Source organism: Lissotriton vulgaris, chromosome 8, assembly GCF_964263255.1.
Source record: "Lissotriton vulgaris chromosome 8, aLisVul1.2, whole genome shotgun sequence".
NCBI lineage: Eukaryota > Metazoa > Chordata > Amphibia > Caudata > Salamandridae > Lissotriton > Lissotriton vulgaris.
Genome location: NC_141696.1, coordinates 741734905 through 741754265, shown reverse-complemented (window position 1 = coordinate 741754265; position 19361 = coordinate 741734905). Strand labels below are relative to the sequence as shown.

Sequence of the window (19361 nt, the reverse complement as noted above, 5' to 3'; positions counted from 1 at the left end):
CCACACACACACCACCGGACGTCAGTGCACGCTTTCACCAGGGATACACACCACCGGCCGTAAGTGCACACTCACCAGGCACAGACACCATCAGTCATCAGTGTATGCTTTCACCGGGAAAATACACCACCAGCCGTTAGTGCACGCTTTCACCGGCAACAAACCCCACCAGCCGTCAGTGCACGCTTCCACCACACACACCACCAAACGTCAGTGCATGCTTTCATCAGGCACACACACCACAGGCCATCAGTGCACACTCACCAGGCACAGACACCATCAGCGCACACACACCGCCAGCCGTCAGTGCACGCTTTCACCAGACACACACACACCACCAGCCGTCAGTGCACGCTTTCACCAGGCACACACACACACCACCAGCCATCAGTGCACGCTTTCACTAGGCATACACACCACCGGCCGTCAGTGCACACTTTCACCGGGCACAGACACCATCAGTCAGTGCACGCTTTCACCGGGCACAAACTCCACTAGCCATCAGTGCACGCTTCCACCAGGCAAACACCACCAGCCGTCAGTGCACACTTCCACCAGGCACACACACCACCAGCCATCAATGCACTATTTCTACAGGCACACACACCACCAGCCACCAGTGCACACATCAATTGTTAACGCATCCACAATTAACTATTGTAGCAATCGCAGTGTGGCACACTTTACTTTTAAACATTTTCATCTAAAGCGCAGCATGCCACCATTGCTACAAAAAAAATGCACATTGGCCTACAATTTATAGACTTTTGTTCCAGTTGGTGTTGCAATATTTCGCAATGCCAATAGCTCAAACTTAATTAATGCGAGACCTATTGCATTGCAAATGCTTGTTTATTTTTGCGGTATACTAATGGGGTGAAGTCTAAATTACTAGAAACAGCTAATGATGTGCCCAGAATAAGGAAGTTGCACATCCTAATTTTATTATATGCAGATGATGCAGTTTTAATTGTGCAAACAGGAAGATCCCTCCAGACATTGTTGAACACTTATGTGGATTTTATGAAAGGTTTGGATCTCCGTAAAACTGAATCCAAGTCATTTGTTTTAATTGCAGAGCAAACACTGAGTAAACACTGAGCAAACACTTTTATCTCAAATCGTAAAGTGACACAGATGGAGTCTTTCCCATACCTAGGAATCACTTTCGACTACAAGGCATCTTGTAGGAGTATGGTAGAGAACCGTGGGATTATGTTAGAAAAGAGCGCTAATGCTATTCGCTCATTCTCAAATAAGCTGGGAGCAAGAAACCCAGACATTTTAAGAAAGGTCTATGGGGCTGAATCAAGAGCAGTAGCAAGGTATGGTGCAGGGTTGTGGGGCCATGTTGACTGAAAGAGGATCCAAACAATAGAGGATTTGTTTTGGAAATCAATGTTGAGTCTCCCACCGTAGGTCCCAATTTTAATTTACACTAAGCATCCCTTATATAATTGATTGGATAAACATTGCTCCCAATCTCTTTAGGCACTCAGTTTGGTATAGAGAGACAGTGTCCTTGACCCAACAAATAACACAGGATTGCCTATCCCTTGAGTACAAGGAGAACATTTAATGGCTAACGTATGTGAAAGATACTTTATACACTCTTGATTTGGGTAGCTTATTTGAATCACCCGAAAAATGTGGCTCTGTCTCGAAACAAGCACTAAAGACCTGGTTTATGATCACTGCTAAAGAAGGGAGATTGAATGTACAGCATAATAAACCTACAGTTGGAGAATACATTGAAGGACTTTTGCAGGTTGAGGGTATATCCCCGTATCTGGACTTTGTAATAATCCCACGGCACAGGTTTATTTTGCTAAGGTTTTGGCTCAATTATATCCCTTGCATGTTGGGCCACAATTTTAGACAATGTTGTCTGGCCCTGTATTTTTTACGTATGCTGCTTGATCCGCTAACCTGTTACAGTGTTTCCTATTTTTTATGTAGGAGTCTCAAATCCAGGAAATCATTTCTTGACTGATACTGATGAATTGCTTCTTTTAACATTTTTAACAGTGATGTATATATACTTTTATGATTAACTTGTATTAATCGAATAAAGTAATTTTGATGACAACTAGTCCACATGTCAAATTTCTATCCACATCACCATGTACTTACCAAAGTCACAAACTCCTTCATTTTCACTCCTGAAGAAAGTGCTTCAGCAGTCTGCTTCGTAGCCAGCTTTGGTAAGAACTTATGTAAAGTGCTGCTTTTCTGGGTAAGAAGTGCTGCCAAAATACCCCTCGAAATTTTAGTGTTGTCTTCGTTTACAGGGGACTTGGAGTTGATAATAAATCCAAGCCGTGCACTGTTGCTCGATTTCTGCAAAGGGGTTATGTGAAGGCAATCAGTTATGTACAAAGGTTTAATTTTCAGCAATGTAAAAACATTACATATATTTTGTAATAGTCGCAAATTACTTTGCAATTATTACCCTTGTACCCGACCAAATAATTGTTGTTTATCTGGTCAAGTATAGGTGAAGTAGTTGCATACAGTGTAATAATGATGATTCAATATAAAGGTTTTCACATCATAGCATAGAAGGTAAAATATGAATGGTCCAAATGGAATATTCAGCCACAAATGTAATACTATAGGAAATCATGAAGAAAGAATAGGCTATATTATTCCCAAAAAAGAATGTATTCATTAGGTTAAAGAGCTGCTTCAAAATCCGTATTAAGATGTACAATAAGAAACATCCAGATGGCATTGACTTGAAACTGAAGGTTATATAAAACTTTATAAATAAATAAATAAAATAGGTAACATTGCAGGTATTTTTTTAGTTTCCCATAACAGCATTTCTAGGAATGTGCACTTGGGAGCCTTAAAGCTGTTAAAACATGTTTTATACGCCAACCTTTGGTTTATCTCACAGTGTTTTCTCTACCTGCATTGCTATCACCTACTTAACAGAACAGCAGATTATAAGGGGATGCAATTTTGTTGGACAGAGGCTTCCTCAATATGTGTTGATTACACGAAAAGTCCTGTAGACACCTTGCTTGTCACAATTTCTCCTACGGAAGCCGACCAACCCTAGGAAAATGAGAGCAATTCTACAACAAAAAATAAATTTAAATACATTTTTTTTTCTTTTATGGGCACACATTGTAAATATTTGGACATTCTGTACCATATATTATTCCGAACATGTTTTGTAACCTCTTAGGTGGGCAACAATTGTATGGGTGTCTTTTGTCTAGTATCCCCTTTCTTGATATTTGAGGTGATGATCCAATGTCGGATTTCAATATATCAAATTTAAGCAAGGGAAAAACCATTAATACATAATACATGGGGTTTGAGCAAGCCACTGCAAAACATTTGCAAATAAATATCTCACCTTCCTTTCCTCCATGCTACAAATGTGTTTACTGAAGGGTGTAAGAGACATTAGTGTGTCAAAAATTAGTGGAAGGAGGGCTTAGACAAGAGGAAATGCTAAATAGTCAGGAGGCTCTCAATATAATGAAATACGTATCTATGCTATAAAACTGAAAGTGAGATTTTTGCCAAATATTCATGACATGCTGTTGAGGACTGGTTACAATGGAAACAGATATTAAGTTGGCTGAGGTAGGCTTTAGAACACAAAACAGCACTTGTGATTATGTCACTGTACTCAATTTGACTGTTAATGGGGAAGTAAACATTAATAAAAGCATGGCTTTCTGTTTTAGTAAAGTATTTGATAGGGTGGATTTGGTCTAAGATGTAGGCATTAAATACTGACCCCATTTTATTATATATTAGGCCAAAGAAAATCCTATTTCTTCTTGGGTTCAAATAAAATGGGAGGTCAAACTCAATTGACGAATTAGTGGACTACACACCACGGGGTTAAAAAGGGTATACTTTGGCCCATACAATTTTAATGTCCATTTGGTTGGTTTATTTTCTTCTATTGCCTTGGAAAAATACTTTGTATGTATGTTAGGTAGCACCAAACAAAAAAACACTTATTTGGCATATGCCAACGGTCATGTTGTCCTGCTGAGACCCCTAATAGGTTGCAAGAATCTTTGGACTTTATACCAAGCTACTGTAAAGAAGATAGTCGGAAGGCGAAATCTCACAAAACTAATACCATTTAATTTATCTTCGTGGTCCCAGCTTGCCTCACTCAAAAGAAAATGACTGAACTGCTTGTAAGGGTTAAATGACTTTAATATAATATAATACTGACTCCTATACTATGGCCTTGAAGAGTCTTATTGGAAAGATCACTACTGTGATTTGGTACTTTTTGTTGTGTACGTAGGAAAAATGAACAAAGAAAAGACTTCTTGAGGCTAAATACTTGAGCGATTGTTACGATACAGGAGTGTACTCCTCAAGAAATTATTCATCTTGAGTTTGTTTTTACTGTCATACTAAACTATGTGGTGAGACTGCTTTATTGTACTTTTTTTAATCGTAAAAAGAGCTGTCCTTCGTGGCACGTTAACAGTTCGCTCCCTTTTTTGGAAGGAACTTGAGAATAAGTAGAACTACAGTCTTTATTTTGTAAGACATTACTATTCAATTACGAGTTGATACAGATATGGACGTGTGTGGATATTTCATTAATGGATTTTAAATCTGAGATAAAAGGGACACTGAGGAGCTCACTTTTATACAGCATTCGACTTATCTCTCTAAATAAACTTGTGTCTATATTGGAGCCCACTTACGTGACGCTTCAAGACATCTCATAGTGCTAATTTTTCAGAAAGTCGGCTTGCAGTCCTCACTAGGTTACCCCTGCGGTTGATAGTGCGCTTTACCAATACACATAGCATAACAGTCTCTACAGTATCACCTACACTACTCTGAACCTAGCCACAGAGGTTTCTAGAGCCTGGTCTCTGTAAAAAATAAGCGCAGTCTCTGTGGCTAAGGGCCTGAATTTCTCACCCATTTTCTCTGTATGTGCCCTTCATTGACTGAATAAAAAAATTGAAATCTATGTTACACAACATGTACCGTTGAGAAAGCACATCTTTTAACACTCCAAGGTAATACTAACATGGAGTGTAGTTATACAATACTGTTTTAAATTGGCTATTTTATATACTAAAATCATCTAGTAACAGACAATGCCAACAGCATTTATATGCCTTATTTTGTGACTGTTTAGTGTTTATTAGTTGTAATTGTTAAATACCTCAATGGTGTATTGTCATCTTCATGTGCATGTTCCACTTTGATTGTAGGAAGATTACAGCATTAGAATGGAAGATTAACTATTAATAGATTTGTATAGCTGAGATGGTACATTCTTGAAATTCTTTTCTCCTTTAAGGTAATACTATTTAGGGCTGTAGTTTTGAGAAGCTTCTTAATTGATCACCTTATGTTTCACATTTATATAGTAATATTTAAATGAAATCCATCTATAAACGTCGGCCACAGTCATGCATTTGTTTATTATATTAATATTGCTTTGGTGGTTTATTCAGCATGCATTGTGATAACTTTTATTGAACAGGCAACAAATACATTTCAAGTGACTTATTCATGTCTGTACTGTTGCATTCGTTTAATCCACACATACTCTATATTTTCAAGGCATCACTGTCCCTTGTTAATATGTTTGGGGAAAAAATCTAATTCAATGTTAAGGCACAGTTTTTCTCTGGCGGAACAAATCCACAGATAGAAGCTATTTTGGTTGCAATACTGGAATTGCAACACTGCCATCACTCACAAGCCAGAGTTATGTAGTTTTGGAATTTCTCTCTTTATTGGCCTCTCAGATAAGATAAAACAAATTATTTAAGAATGAGTGCAGTTTGCAGGATATGTAGTAGGAAGGAAGTTTATTTTTCCAGTATCATCTGGACATTATTCTTCAAATTGGAACAAAAAATCTTAATCATAAAAAAGCTTAAGGATTTGATCATCTTCGCCACCCAATTAAAATGAAATTGTCCCTCAGGTCGGGGTTGTGTATCTGGTTTACAAGAAATGTTAAGGTCTATACAATTAGATTGGGTCATCAAGAACACTGTCAATCTTGATAACTCCTCATTGAGATCTGCAATTGCTTTAGATGGATCTTGCATTAGGTATATGATACATTCAGAACGTCCCAACACATTGCACTATTGTTTTCTAATTGCTGGTCCTTTAAAAAAGGGTTTTCCAAGCGCTTTTGTGCAAATAAGAGAATGGGCATATTCAACTAGTGCCCTGATGTAGGCACTATTCTTCATTAATTTTTCCACTAATTCCAAGTCCTGCTCTTGGGAAACTTCTTGAATTTGGGGGAAAAACCCAATGTTAGTAACACCAATCCAAGAGAATTCCGACTTGAGTGATCAGGCATTTTGGCATAAAGGCATAGGGGTACAGAAGGTAAGCTGCTCTTAGTGCCATGATCAATTCAATTGAGGTTTTACAAAATGCTATCTCCAGTAAGTGGTTTGTTCAGGATATATGAGGCATGTGAGAGCTTGACCAAGGCTTGGAGTTAACATTTTTAGCATATTTTAGTAGACACATTTATTTAAGTCTATGTCTCTACAGAATATCTGATCAATTTGGTTTGTGTCTGGTTTTGCATTATTGTTCCAATTATTGTATAGATGGAATAACTAGGCCAGCGTCTTGGAACAGGCAGAAAAGCGAAATGTGTAGCCAATGATATCAGTGCTTTGCCATTTGGAAAAAACATAGCTAGCAAAACCTCTTTCTTAAGGTTCATGGGAGAGGAAGAGAAAGAGCTAATAGAGATCTGCTGATCTCTATTAGCACTCTGAACTGCAGTAAGTTTGGCTAGGCAAATGTTTCTATTTTACCCATTTCCTTAAACTTCAGTCCTTTTTTTCTAATTTTGATTATCACATTTCTGCGAGATCTAGATGTTAGGTTTTAGACTGTTTTCTGATTTAATTATTTGGTGTAATAAACCTTCTTTAATACAGGCCTACTACGGTCCATTGTCTTTTCTCAACAAAGCTTCTAGATTTATTGTTAAAGTAAATAACAGCCTGAAGAACAAGTTACTTACCTTCGGTAACAATATATCTGTAAGGAACATTAGTTAGTATTAAATTCCTTACCTTAGAATATCCCCAGGCGTCAGTCTGGATCCGGAAACTTTTGCGTAGCAGTACCCCTGTGCGTCGGTAGGCGTCGTCTGCAGGCGTCCCCTGCGGCTCCGCGTCCGTCGTTGGCGTCGTGCGCAGTGATGACGTCGCTGGAGTATATAGACGCCGCCTCCGCGCGCTGACGTCAGTTCTTTGCACACAGCTTTTCCGCGCCAGAACACGCAGAGCCATGTGAGAACCAACACTGGTGCCATTTGAAACTAGGGCCCTGAAAGGGATGTCCTTAACCCTAGGTATCAGTTCGCAGAACGGGGAGGATGGGTGGGGCGGTAAGGAATCTAATACTAACTAATGTTTCTTACAGATATATCGTTACTGAAGGTAAGTAACTTGTTCATCTGAAAGAAACACGTTAGTATTAGATTCCTTACCTTAGAATAGATACCCCAGCAATACCAACCCCGGTGGTGGGTCTGCGAACCAATACAATCCTACACCAGAAAGTCCTGGAGGACAGAACGGCCAAAGAAGCCATCCCTCTGGACTTGACCATCCAGGCAGTAGTGCTTAGCAAAGGTGTGCAGCGAGGCCCACGTAGCCGCCTGGCATATGTCCTGCAAGGGGACTCCCCGCCCCAGGGCAGTAGTAGCCGCCGTGGCCCGAGTGGAATGGGCCCTGAGCTCAACAGGAGGCTCCTTTCGAGCCAAAGAGTAGCACGCCTTGATGCACAGAACGACCGACCGAGAGATGGTCCGTTTATGTACCGCCCGTCCCTTCTTCGCACCCACGTAGCCAACAAACAGTTGGTCATCCACCCGGAACTGGCGTGTGCGATCATATAAAATGAAAGCGCACGTTTTGGGTCCAGACGATGGAGGTGTTCTTCATCCTTTGAAGGATGCGGAGGCGGGAAGAAGGAAGGGAGGGTAATGGACTGCCCGATGTGAAAAGCAGAGACAACTTTGGGCAGGAAAGAAGGTCTAGTTCTCAGAACCACCTTGTCTGGATGAATGGACATGAAAGGAGGTTTGACAGAACTAGCCTGGAGCTCACTCACCCTCCTGGCAGAGGTGATGGCAACCAGGAAGGCCGTCTTTAAAGTCAGGAGACGGAGAGGACAGGAATGAAGGGGCTCAAAGGGAGCACACATCAAGAATGTTAGAACCAGGGTCAAGTCCCACTGAGGCATCACAAACGGAACAGGTGGATACATGTGTGTGATGCCCTTCAAGAATCTTGTTACAATGGGGGACTTGAACAAAGAAGGTTGATCAGGCAGCCTCAGAAAGGCCGAAAGGGCAGAAAGGTAGCCCTTGATAGTGCCCAGAGCAGAGCCCTGCTGGGCAAGAGAAAGAAGGAAGAGAAGAACCTCAGAAAGAGGGGCAGAACGAGGATCCACAGCCTTTGCTGTGCACCATGCCACAAACTTGTTCCACCGACAGGCGTATACCGATTTCGTGGAGGAACGCCTGGCTGCCAGAATCACATCACAGACTTCAGGAGGCAAGTCAAATGGCCTCAACTGCCGCCGCTCAATCTCCACGCATGGAGGTGGAGGCTGGACAGGTTCGGGTGGAGGACCGTCCCCTGGTGCTGCGACAGAAGGTCCTCCTGAAGGGGCAGGCGGATCGGGGGACCGACTGACATGCTGAGTAGCTCGGGATACCAGTACCTTCGAGCCCAGTCCGGAGCCACAAGGATGACTTGGGCCCGGTCGCACCTGATCTTCTTCAGCACTCTGGGCAGAAGTGGTATAGGCGGAAAGGCGTATAACAGACCGCAACTCCACTCGCGCCGAAAGGCGTCGCCGTCCGAGTGCCGTCTTGGAAAATCCAACTCGCAGAACTGATGACATTGCGCGTTCTCTTCTGTGGCGAATAGATGTAACCAAGGCTCTCCCCATTGCCGAAAGAGGCCTTGCGCCACGTCCGAGTTCAGACGCCATTTGTGATCATTCGAGCACCGACGGCTGAGTTCGTCCGCCCTGGTGTTCAGAGAACCTGCCAGGTGTTGAACCGTCAGAGTCACGCCCTGACGTTCCAGCCATTGCCAGAGGCGCAGAGCCTCCTGGCAGAGGGTCCACGACCCCACCCCGCCCTGTTTGTTGCAGTACCACATGGCGGTGGTGTTGTCCGTGAACACCTGCACTACACTCCCGTTGACAAAGGGGAGGAATGCTTTCAGCGCCAAACGAATCGCCCTGAGCTCCAACAAGTTTATATGGAGCCGGGACCCCGCCGGAGACCAGATGCCTCTGCGTCCCACTGCAGAGCCCGCATCCGCCACCGGGCGTGATGCACCAGAAGGATGTAGGAAGCCATCAGCCCCAGCAGCCGCAGCGTCAACCTGACCGAAACCCGGATAACGGCTGAAAGATGGGAATCAAAGCCTGTATATCCCGGACTCGCCGTTCCGGAGAATAGACCCGAAACTGCGCCGAGTCGAGAACCGCTCCGATGAAAAGAAGCTTTTGAGAGGGACACAGTTGTGATTTCGGCACGTTGATGGAGAACCCCAGCTCGTGCAGGAGGTCTGCTGTCATCTGAAGGTGGTGGACGACTGTCTGGGGCGAGCCTGCCTTCAACAACCAGTCGTCTAGATAGGGGAAGACTGAGACCCCCAATCTGCGCAGATGAGCTGCGACCTCCGCCATCACCTTGGTGAACACCCGTGGTAAGGCTGGTAAGGCCGAAGGGGAGCCCGATAAACTGAAAATGCTCCAGGCCTACCGTGAACCGCAGGTAACGCCGGTGGGCCGGCAGGACGGGGATGTGAAAATACGCATCCTGCAAGTCCAACGCTACCATCCAGTCTTGCGGGTCGAGAGCAGCCAAGACCTGAGCTAAAGTCAACATCTTGAACTTCTCCTTCCGGAGGAAGCCGTTGACGTTCCTTAGATCCAAGATAGGACGTAGGCCCCCTTTGTCCTTCTTGGGTACCAGAAAGTAGTGGGAATAGCAACCACGTCCTACTTCTGGCCCAGGAACGCGCTCGATGGCCCCCTTGGCCAAGAGGGCCGTAACTTCCTCCCTCAGAAGTGCCAAGTGGTCCCCGACACACGGTGGTTCTGCGGTGGCATGGCTGGAGGAGTTGTCTCGAAGGGGAGGGAGTAGCCCCTTCGGACGAGCTGCAGCACCCACCTGTCCGATGTTATTGTGCGCCAGTGGGAGAAGTGATGGCGAACCCTGCCTCCCACCGGTGTCACATGGGCCTGAAAGCTCGGACTAGAAGGATTTAGTGGCAGATGCTGCGGGGGGAGGTGTGGCCTGACCTCGCCGCTGTCCCCGACCGCCACCACGGTGGTTTCCACGGCCGGTACCGCGTTGATACGTCTGTTGCGGTGCGTGGCTGGCAGCACGTGTGGGACCGCCCCTTCCTTGGCTACGAAAGGAGCGAAACAAACTCGTTTGCTGGCGCTGGGTCGAGAGACCTAAGGACTTGGCCGTGACCCTGGAGTCCTTGAAGCGCTCCAGCGCGTGGTCCGCTTTGTCGCCAAACAGGCGACTGCCATCAAACGGCATGTCCATTAAGGCATTCTGGACATCAGCCGAGAAGTTGGCGGATCTCAGCCAGGCGTGGCGACGAATCGCCACCGTCGTGGACATCGCTCTGCCCAGCGAGTCGGTCGTATCAAGACCATACCTAATGGAGTATCTTGCTGCGTCTCGGCCTTCAATCATAGCCTTGCCGAGCTTAGCCCGTACCTCCGGCGGGCATTCAGGCAGCAGGTCCGCGACCATATCCCACAGAGAGTGGGTGTAGCAGCCGAAGAGGCACGCGGTGTTGCAAGACCGCAGTCCCAGACTCAGGGACGAGAAGACCTTTTTGCCATACTGGTCGTACCTTTTTGATTCCCTGTCGGGCGGGGCCGACGGGAATGCGGTCTGGGAGGTGGAGGACTGGATCACCAGACTCTCAGGGGTGGGGTGGGTGGACAGAAACTTGGGGTCGTCCGAACACGGACGGTGGCGTCTGGCCACGTTCCTATCAACAGGCGAACCTGAAGCGGGCCTGGACCACGTGCCCAAAAGAACGTCCGTTAAGGCCTCGTTGAACGGCAGCAGTGGCTCCTGTGGGCATGACTGCGGTTTGAGTACCTCAGTGAGGATGTTAGTCTTCACGGTCGCCACGGGGAGCACAAGGTTTAAGGCCTTGGCAGCCCTCATCAACACCACTGAATAGGCAGCCCCCTCCTCCGTAGCCACGGTAGGAGGCGAGACAAAGCCAGGGTTGGGGAGTCATCCAGACCACTGGTGTCACCCAAGTCAACCGTCCAGTCCATGTCGTACTGACACTCGCGTGTCAGAGGGTCCTCAGACCCCTCCCACCCCTCTCCGTATTCTACATGCTCACCATACTCGGAATCAACAATGTAGACAGGCTCCTCGGGGTTCACAGGCCCCATCGGCGTCGAACGACGCCGGCCCGACTCCGCGTCCAGATTCGGAGAGGGAATGGGGACGGCGCCGCTCGGAGCCGGGGAACCGGCGCCGCGCGGGGGCGGCGCCAGGGGTTGCCCCGATGGAATCGGCGCCGGAGAGGCCGGTTGACCAGCCGGCGTCGACCCCGTTGGCCCCGGCGGCACCGGGATCGGAGCCGTCGGCGGCGCCGGGGCCGAAGCACCCGACGGCGTCGAGGCAGGGTCACCCGAGCCGCTAGGGCCCCCGGACTGGTTCACAGGGCCCGAAGGCGCCGCAGACCCCGCCGGAGGAGAAAGAGCCCTCATGGCCACGAGGAACGCCTCTATCTCCTCGGGCGACGCGCCTTGCCCAGGGACCGCAGGGTATGGAGCAGGCCGCGTCGGAGACTCACGCGGAGCGCGGGGCTGGGGCCACCCGAACCCCCGGCCGCATCGCGCGAGCGTCGGGGGGAGTCGGGGGTACGATGACGACGCCCCGACTTTTTGTGCTTCCTACCTGAGGAACCAGAGGAATGGTGACGACTCCCGAAGCGGCCGTGACGGCTCTGCGACCGCTCCCTCGATCGCTCCCTTGACCTCTGGCCGGACCGGGACCGCTCTCGACGCGGGGCCGACACCCGGAGCTCGAGCAGCTTGCGGGACCGCTCCCGCCTAGCTTTATTCTTCAAGGCCCGGCAATCGACGCAGGCGTCCACGTCGTGGTCGGGGCCCAGGCACAGGAGACAGAGTCGGTGATGATCCGTGACCGACAACGTCCGGTCACAGTCGTCACAGTTCTTAAAACCGGGCATCCTACCGGCACCGTAGAAGATTCAAGAGATCAAAAAACTTGGTCAAAAGACCGGAGTACTGCTCTTCGGATCTGCGCTAACTGGCGCGGAAAAAAGAAGAACTGACGTCAGCGCGCAGAGGCGGCGTCTATATACTCCAGCGACGTCATCACGGCGCACGACGCCAACGACGGACGCGGAGCCGCAGGGGACGCCTGCAGACGACGCCTACCGACGCGCAGGGGTACTGCTACGCAAAAGTTTCCGGATCCAGACTGACGCCTGGGGATATTCTAAGGTAAGGAATCTAATACGAACATGTTTCTTTCAGATAAGGTTTCCACTACCAGTTGCTTTATGTTGCAATGCAAATGTTTTGATTTCTGATTCAAATTCTAACTGGAATTGTTAATTGGTTCAGCTTTGGGCTAAACTATATTTGATAGACGTACTCGTATGTAAAGCTTTGTAAGCCTCCCATGTCATGTATAATGATGTGTCTTCAGTAACCGTGTCAAAATAATCCGCTCTCAGGTGGGCATCGACGTTCTGACCCGGCTTGCGGGCAAGGCGGGTAATTGGAACTTCAGCCTCCGGGTCTTCCTCAGTACGGGGCAGGCGAGGGGGAAGGGGCAGAAAGCAACCTGGTCACAGTGTTGGTAGGTATCGGTGTGACCACCCGCCTGCAAGTTGCGGTGTGGTGCCAGTTAGGCTCAACAAGAGTACATCATGTACAAGAGAATGTATCCTTATCCACGTATGTGTTGCGGTGTAGTGACCGAGTTAAATCAATGTAAGTGCGGAATTCAATCAGCAACTTTAAATAAAATCCTTTCTGTCCTCACTTCAGCACGGTACCGCAAGTGCGGTTGAAACGTCGACGCTAGGCCTGGCCGGTAAATTCAGTTCCCCTCGCGGAATTTGAGTAATGTTGCATTCCTTGGAGAACGCGGAATTGCCAAAAATACCGTGATCCTGCGGCTTCGCAGAATTTTTTGCTTCTTCACGCTTTCAAAATACGTGTTTGTGAGATATTAAAGAGAACGTAAACATCATTCGCGAAAAGGAAAAAAGCATCGCGAACGGGCAGAACAAACAATTTTGCGTGTTCGTGGAACTCTGCGTGTGCTCGCAAAGATTTATTACTGTTTTGCTGAGCTTTGCGTAGCGAGACTACGCAAATTTCGCCCACCCCTAGTCGACGCCCAGCCCCCAACATGCCTGGACCACATGTCCTTTCTTCCCCTATCTTGCATAAGGCGATATATTTCTCTAATGTTTGTGAAACATGTTGTACAAATTAATGGCATAACTAACCATCACTGGCCAGGTCTCCAAGATTGATTATTTGTTATCAATCGTACTTATACAATTATCAAAGTTGCATCCTGATTTCGCCTTGGGATCTTTAACCTTCCTCCTATTCTCACTTACCTCACACCAGAGCACTTCCCTTTCTCTTTACCTTGAAGCAACCTTACTTTCTCTTCCAAATGATAACCAAGTAATATGTTTACCATCTGCAAATGTTGTGATTAATAAATATATGCCTTTTTGAAAGCTAATGGTTGTTGCACATCTAAAATATTTTTAACTAATTTGGATTCTCAGTTACCGTGAGATCACTATATGTATGCTCGAAATTGATATTGAATAATAACTGTACATATTAGGTATTTATGTGAATAGATAAGTCCAGGACCACTGTTTTCTGTACCATTCGATACCCAGGTCCAAGGACTTTTTGGTTCGGTTACCCTGTTTACTATAAAGAGTGGCCTATATGGCCAGTTTGGCTTGGTGTACATTCAAGAATATACAATTAATAGTAGAAATATGCGATTAAGTTATAATTGCTCTATAGGTGGCCCAGGAAATGTTAGAGTGTGAGTCAGACTCGTCTGTGCTCATTTTAGTTTACTGCCCCCATTGCAGGCGAAGCCCTTTGCTTTGCCTGCAGTTTATGGTGGCAGTTGAGGCTTTGCAGCAGATGTGGACCGGACTACTGCCTTCTCAGACTCCCCTGCTAGCGACAGCATCAGCAGGTTTGTTTAGGATGACTGAATTATTGAGATGCAACTACCAAGTTTGTGATGACAGTAATTGTCACAGATATACTTGAATACAAAAGTTGATTTAGCCAAATGTTTTGGAAGCTGCATCATACACTTAAGCATTAAGAAAATGTTTTAAATACAAGTTACAGTAAAAGCTCTTTACTGAAAAAAACTATTTAGGTTCTGTTGTTTTTTTCCTGCCAACATGTGTTTCACCCCATACACTAGCCTTGGTCTTATTCAGTTCCACGGAGGAAAGGAATCCCCCTTGTTTACAATATTTATTTGGAGATAGCGTAATATGCTGAGAATTTGCATCTTAGTGTTAGGGTTTTTCTTTACAAATTAATCAGGCCCGACTGGTTTTGCCTTGACATGACAGTATTTAAAAATAAGGTAAACCTGATAATTGAGTTGGATCAGGGAGGATACAAGCGAGTGACGTGTGAGGAGTGAGGTATGGCGGCAGGAGCCGTTGAGCAGTGTGTAGTCCTGCTGTTCATAGTGATGATCTCTTGTGGTCCAGTCATTTACTGGACAAAACTACAATCAGTTTTTATTAAATAAGTTTTATTGCAACATGTATTAAATAATATAATTTCCTTCCTGCTCAAGTGTATGTTTCTGCTGCCGAAAACATATGTTAACTTAACTTTTGTACTCTTATATATCTGTGGCACTGTCTTCATAAACATGGTAGTTGCATCTCATTACTATAATGTTATAACAGAATAGATCCACACAAAAATCATCCCCATAACCGTGTTTCTATAATACATAATGGCTGCTAACTGACTGAGTAAGGGTTGGAGGCCCAGTATGCATGTCCTCCCTCAGGACAATGGTCATGGAGGCAGCTGGTGAGTAAGATCTGCGTGCCAACACTAGCCTTTGGCAGACAGGTGCAGACGTACTCTAGTGTGGCAGGTGCGACCTCCATGCTGAATTCCTTCTGGTGGGGTCTCTCTGGCAGGTGCAGCCTATGGGCCTATCAGGGCTTCCTACTTTGATGGCGACACACCTTTCACTCAGTGTCAGCAGCAGCGGAACCAGTCTATCAAGATCATGGCATAGTGCTGGGCGACCCATGGTATTTGTTCTGGTATAGTAACATTGCAGCTCACACAAAAGTTGTGCCAAGTGACCAGAGGGAACCCTTCACAACACAGGTCACTCCTGGCTTTTCTCTCTGGGCTTCCTCTGGGTGATCCTCACACCGGGAACACAATGGACTTCTCTCCTCATGGAAACTCTACCTTGCCTCATGCTAAGCACACTACTTCCCTCTCTTAGCAGTCAAATAGACTTCTAGGCACTCCAGGCAGTCACTTAGCTCCTCCGGCAGAATGTGCAGACTTCAAACCATGTCCCCTCAGCTCTGGGAGACTGGCTTTAAGGCAGGCACCAGCCCTGGTTGCAGAGCAGTTCTTTGACTACTCTGTGGTACTCTCCCTTGCTTAGTCAAGAAGAACTTGGCACTGGAACAAAGTGTGGTGATTTGAATCCCACTGTTAAAAATATTTTCTAAACAGGGGTCGTGGTTTTACTGTCTGAAGCTTCAGAAATGGTTTCGGTCTCTTTGAAATATTCTTCTAATACTGCCTTTATGCTATCTCTCATTGCAGGTATCAAACAGTAATATCCAAAATAAGAACTTCTATGCATCTGACTGTCCTCAGCCTTCCAGAAACAGTAGTTAAGAACAGATAAAAAGGCAGGGCCTGCTTGAAAAAGTCCTCACCTTGAACAATAGGAACTGCATGTCCCACCCTTCACCTCTCCCATCAACCGAATGGCAGTCCTCTGTAAGAACTAATCAGCAGTCCTTTGTTTACAAGGTTCACACTGAATTTCTGAAGGTATCCCTGTCTACAGCCTCCTTCACTGGCCACAGAATTGCAGGCAATACACTTACTCTGCCTAGGGAAGCTATCCTCGTCTTTATCTTTTAAAGAAGGGTCATCCTAATGGATACCACTGGCCTAAGGTGCTCCAATTCCAACAACAAACTACTACTAACATATATGTGCTACACCAGGCTACTCCAACGTGTAGCTCGTGAGCTACTGGCAGCTGTCCAGTCACCTGTAACTAGCTCTCCTCTGTGCAGTCCTACAACAAAATTTGAAGAATTTGCTTTTTTTAAGGATTACATGTATACCACTATTAAAAAGTGCGTATTTAAGGTGAAAATATGTGAATTTTCAGAACCTTTTTGGAAACTGGTCTATGGAGAAAATCGGTTTAATATATTTAGGAAGCTGGATATAGGTGAAAAAACACCAAGCGACTAAGCCCTGACGCTGTCCGCGGACGTGATGTCAGCGATGTCACATAAGTTCCACCCCGGCGCGCTGACGTCAGTTTTCTTCGGAGAACTTTTCTGTGTCACAACACGGAGTCATCACAAACAAAACTGTGAGAATATGGGAACAGTGTGCGAAAAAATCTGTGAAAAGGAAAGTGAAGAAGCGAATGGTGAAGAACAGCACCATGAGGGACAGTGCCAGGCACTGTGTTACTGAAAGTCATGGAAGGGAAGGAGCAGAGGACCGCTTCTGAGAAGCAACCCTGCAAAGGCAAGGTGATATCAACCCTGGAGGCAGACAAACATGTGAAAAATGTCATAACAGATGACAGAAAGTCTGAAACCACAATCTAGCACAGTGTAGCGCAACAAATCCAGAATAGATGAGTAACAATAATTTACCCCAAGACAACACCATCAAGGAATGTCGTGTCCCCTGTAAAGAGCTAAGGGCTGAGGCACAGCCAAGAGACCCCAACCCAGAGGACTGCAGAGGAGTAAAAAACCCCAAGCAATGAAAAAGAGAGAAGAGTATGAGTAGGTCCCACCCTGGAATAACCAGGGTGTAGGGATGCAGAAGTACACGTGAACCCACCATCCAAGTACCGGAAAGGAAGGAGTGGAACAGATAAACAGAACAAAGCATCCCGTCAGGGAGGAAGTGAAAGAGGACACTTGCAGAAGACAAATCCACCAGGAGGGAGGCGAGTGCAGAAGATCAAACTGAAGGTCCTCGCAGAACGGGGAGGAAGAGCGGCCCGTGAAGGAATCTGCGGCTATAATCGTCTCTATCAGATACATTGTTACCGAAGGTAAGTAACTTGTACATCTGATAGAGACTACTAGCCGCAGATTCCTTAACGTAGAATAGATACCCTGGCCATACCGAGAGGGGAGGAGGGTCTGAGAGAGAACCCCGCCAGCTTGGAAGAATACAGGGCCCCAACAGGGGATGTGTCATGGGGACAGGAAGGACGACCAAGCCCCCACCAAGCAGAAGTAAATAACAACAAGGAGAAGGGAAGGCCAGGAATACCACAATCCTACCAGAGGGGCTAAGGGAACCCTCCAGAGAACCTGGAGGGACAGACAGCACCAAGAGAGTACCACAGGAAGAAAAGAACCACCCACAAATACAAGAAGAAGAGGTGGAAATGGAGGCAGAGCCCACCTCAGGAGAACACACACAGTGAAGGGAATAGCTGAACGGGCATCAGCCCCGAGGCAGGGGACAAGGCAAGAACGGCCCCACAGCCGAGAAGCGCATACGTGAGAAGGAAGACACCGTCGCGCAAAGCTCCAGCAAAGCAAGGGACAGGAGCATACAGGTACACGCCGAGGCCCATGGAGGTGGACCATAACAACCATGCTTGCACAGCAGGCAGCTGGTACATACTATGAAGTAGTGTTTCCAGAACAAGCCTAGCGCAAGACTAAGACAGAGGCAAGGGAACCCCAGAAAAAGCCCCAGAGAAGGACCGTCCCAGCGTCACAAACCGGCCCACAAAGAGCAGTGGGACCGACTAAAAGAAAAGAAGAGAATCTATGAAACATATAGCACAGACCTTAAGCCGTCAACCAGAAGACAGGAGAACACCAGGAATATCCTAACCCGCCTGGAACACAAGGTAGAGGACCAGGCCAAAACTTCAGATAATAAGGTGGAAACACCAAGACACAACGCCGTAGACGGCATGACAAAGGATGGTCTGGCGATCCAGAGGCTGAAGAGGGAAGGCAAAATGAACGGAAACAGATATACCGCAGGAACAAAGGGAAAAACGTATGACAGGCAAGCCCTGTAGAGGGAGGATAGAAACACCATTGGATACTGAGCAGGACAGAACCTGGAGCAGCGCAAGCCGCGCTAAGGCGGAAGAACAAAGACTGCACCAAGATGTATACAGTAATGACAGGAAACGGGAGGAACCCGAGAAGGTATCTACACTCGCCCAGCTTAGGACAGAGCTATACAATAGCCAACAAGTACCCCACCTAGGGTATGACACGTCCCAAAACAAAACAGGGGAACACTTCTTAGGGAAACCTGCAGCAGAGGTCAAGAACATAAAAGACCTGTGGGTATCACCACAGACGGCTTACCAATCAGCCCAAAAAAATACACAGATGGTCCAACCTGAGGACCTATACGGCTTCACTAACAGCCAAAAAAAGACACACACCACAAAAGCTGAAGGGCTGTACCAGCAGCCAAAACTACAGAGGGGCCAACTTAAGGACCCTGAAGGCATTCCCAGCCACACACAGCACACATAGGACATAGGGGCCAACCGTAACACTAGGCCCAAAGAGAAAGGTGGGATAAACGCCTCCCATAAGACACCTGAGGACCGGCAAGCCAAAGCTTATGGAGGGGGAGGAGGTCGGAGCCCCGAAAGGAATCGCTGAATAGCAGAGTCCGCGTGGGTGTTAAATAAAATAATCCCATCAAAGGGCAGGTCAACAAGACGCTCCCGAATATTCTCGTGGAAGACGCTATACTGTAATCAAGCATGGCGGCGGAGGGCCACAGAACTGGCCATAGCGCTGGCGGGAGAAACAGAGACATTCAAGGCCGAATGGAGAATAAATGCAGCTAACTCCCGACCATCCAGCACATGGTGCCGCAGATCAGCGCAGACACCTTCGTGGGAGATGAAAGACAGAAGGGACTCCGCGGAATCCCATAAGTCAGAGATAGCCCTGGCCAACACACGAAGTGTGTTGAGTGTGCGCAGAGCAGCT

The 19361-nt window shown here is 46.8% G+C and overlaps 1 protein-coding gene across 1 annotated transcript in view; it reads right to left on the bottom strand.

The window, feature by feature from the left end:
- Window positions 1–19361, bottom strand: part of UGGT2 (UDP-glucose glycoprotein glucosyltransferase 2) — a 1432652-nt gene that overhangs the window by 623499 nt on the left and 789792 nt on the right. Inside the window, exon 21 of the mRNA XM_086936163.1 lies at window positions 2134–2340. Coding sequence (XP_086792289.1) covers window positions 2134–2340 — 207 coding nt within the window. The remainder of the gene's footprint in view (window positions 1–2133; window positions 2341–19361) is intronic.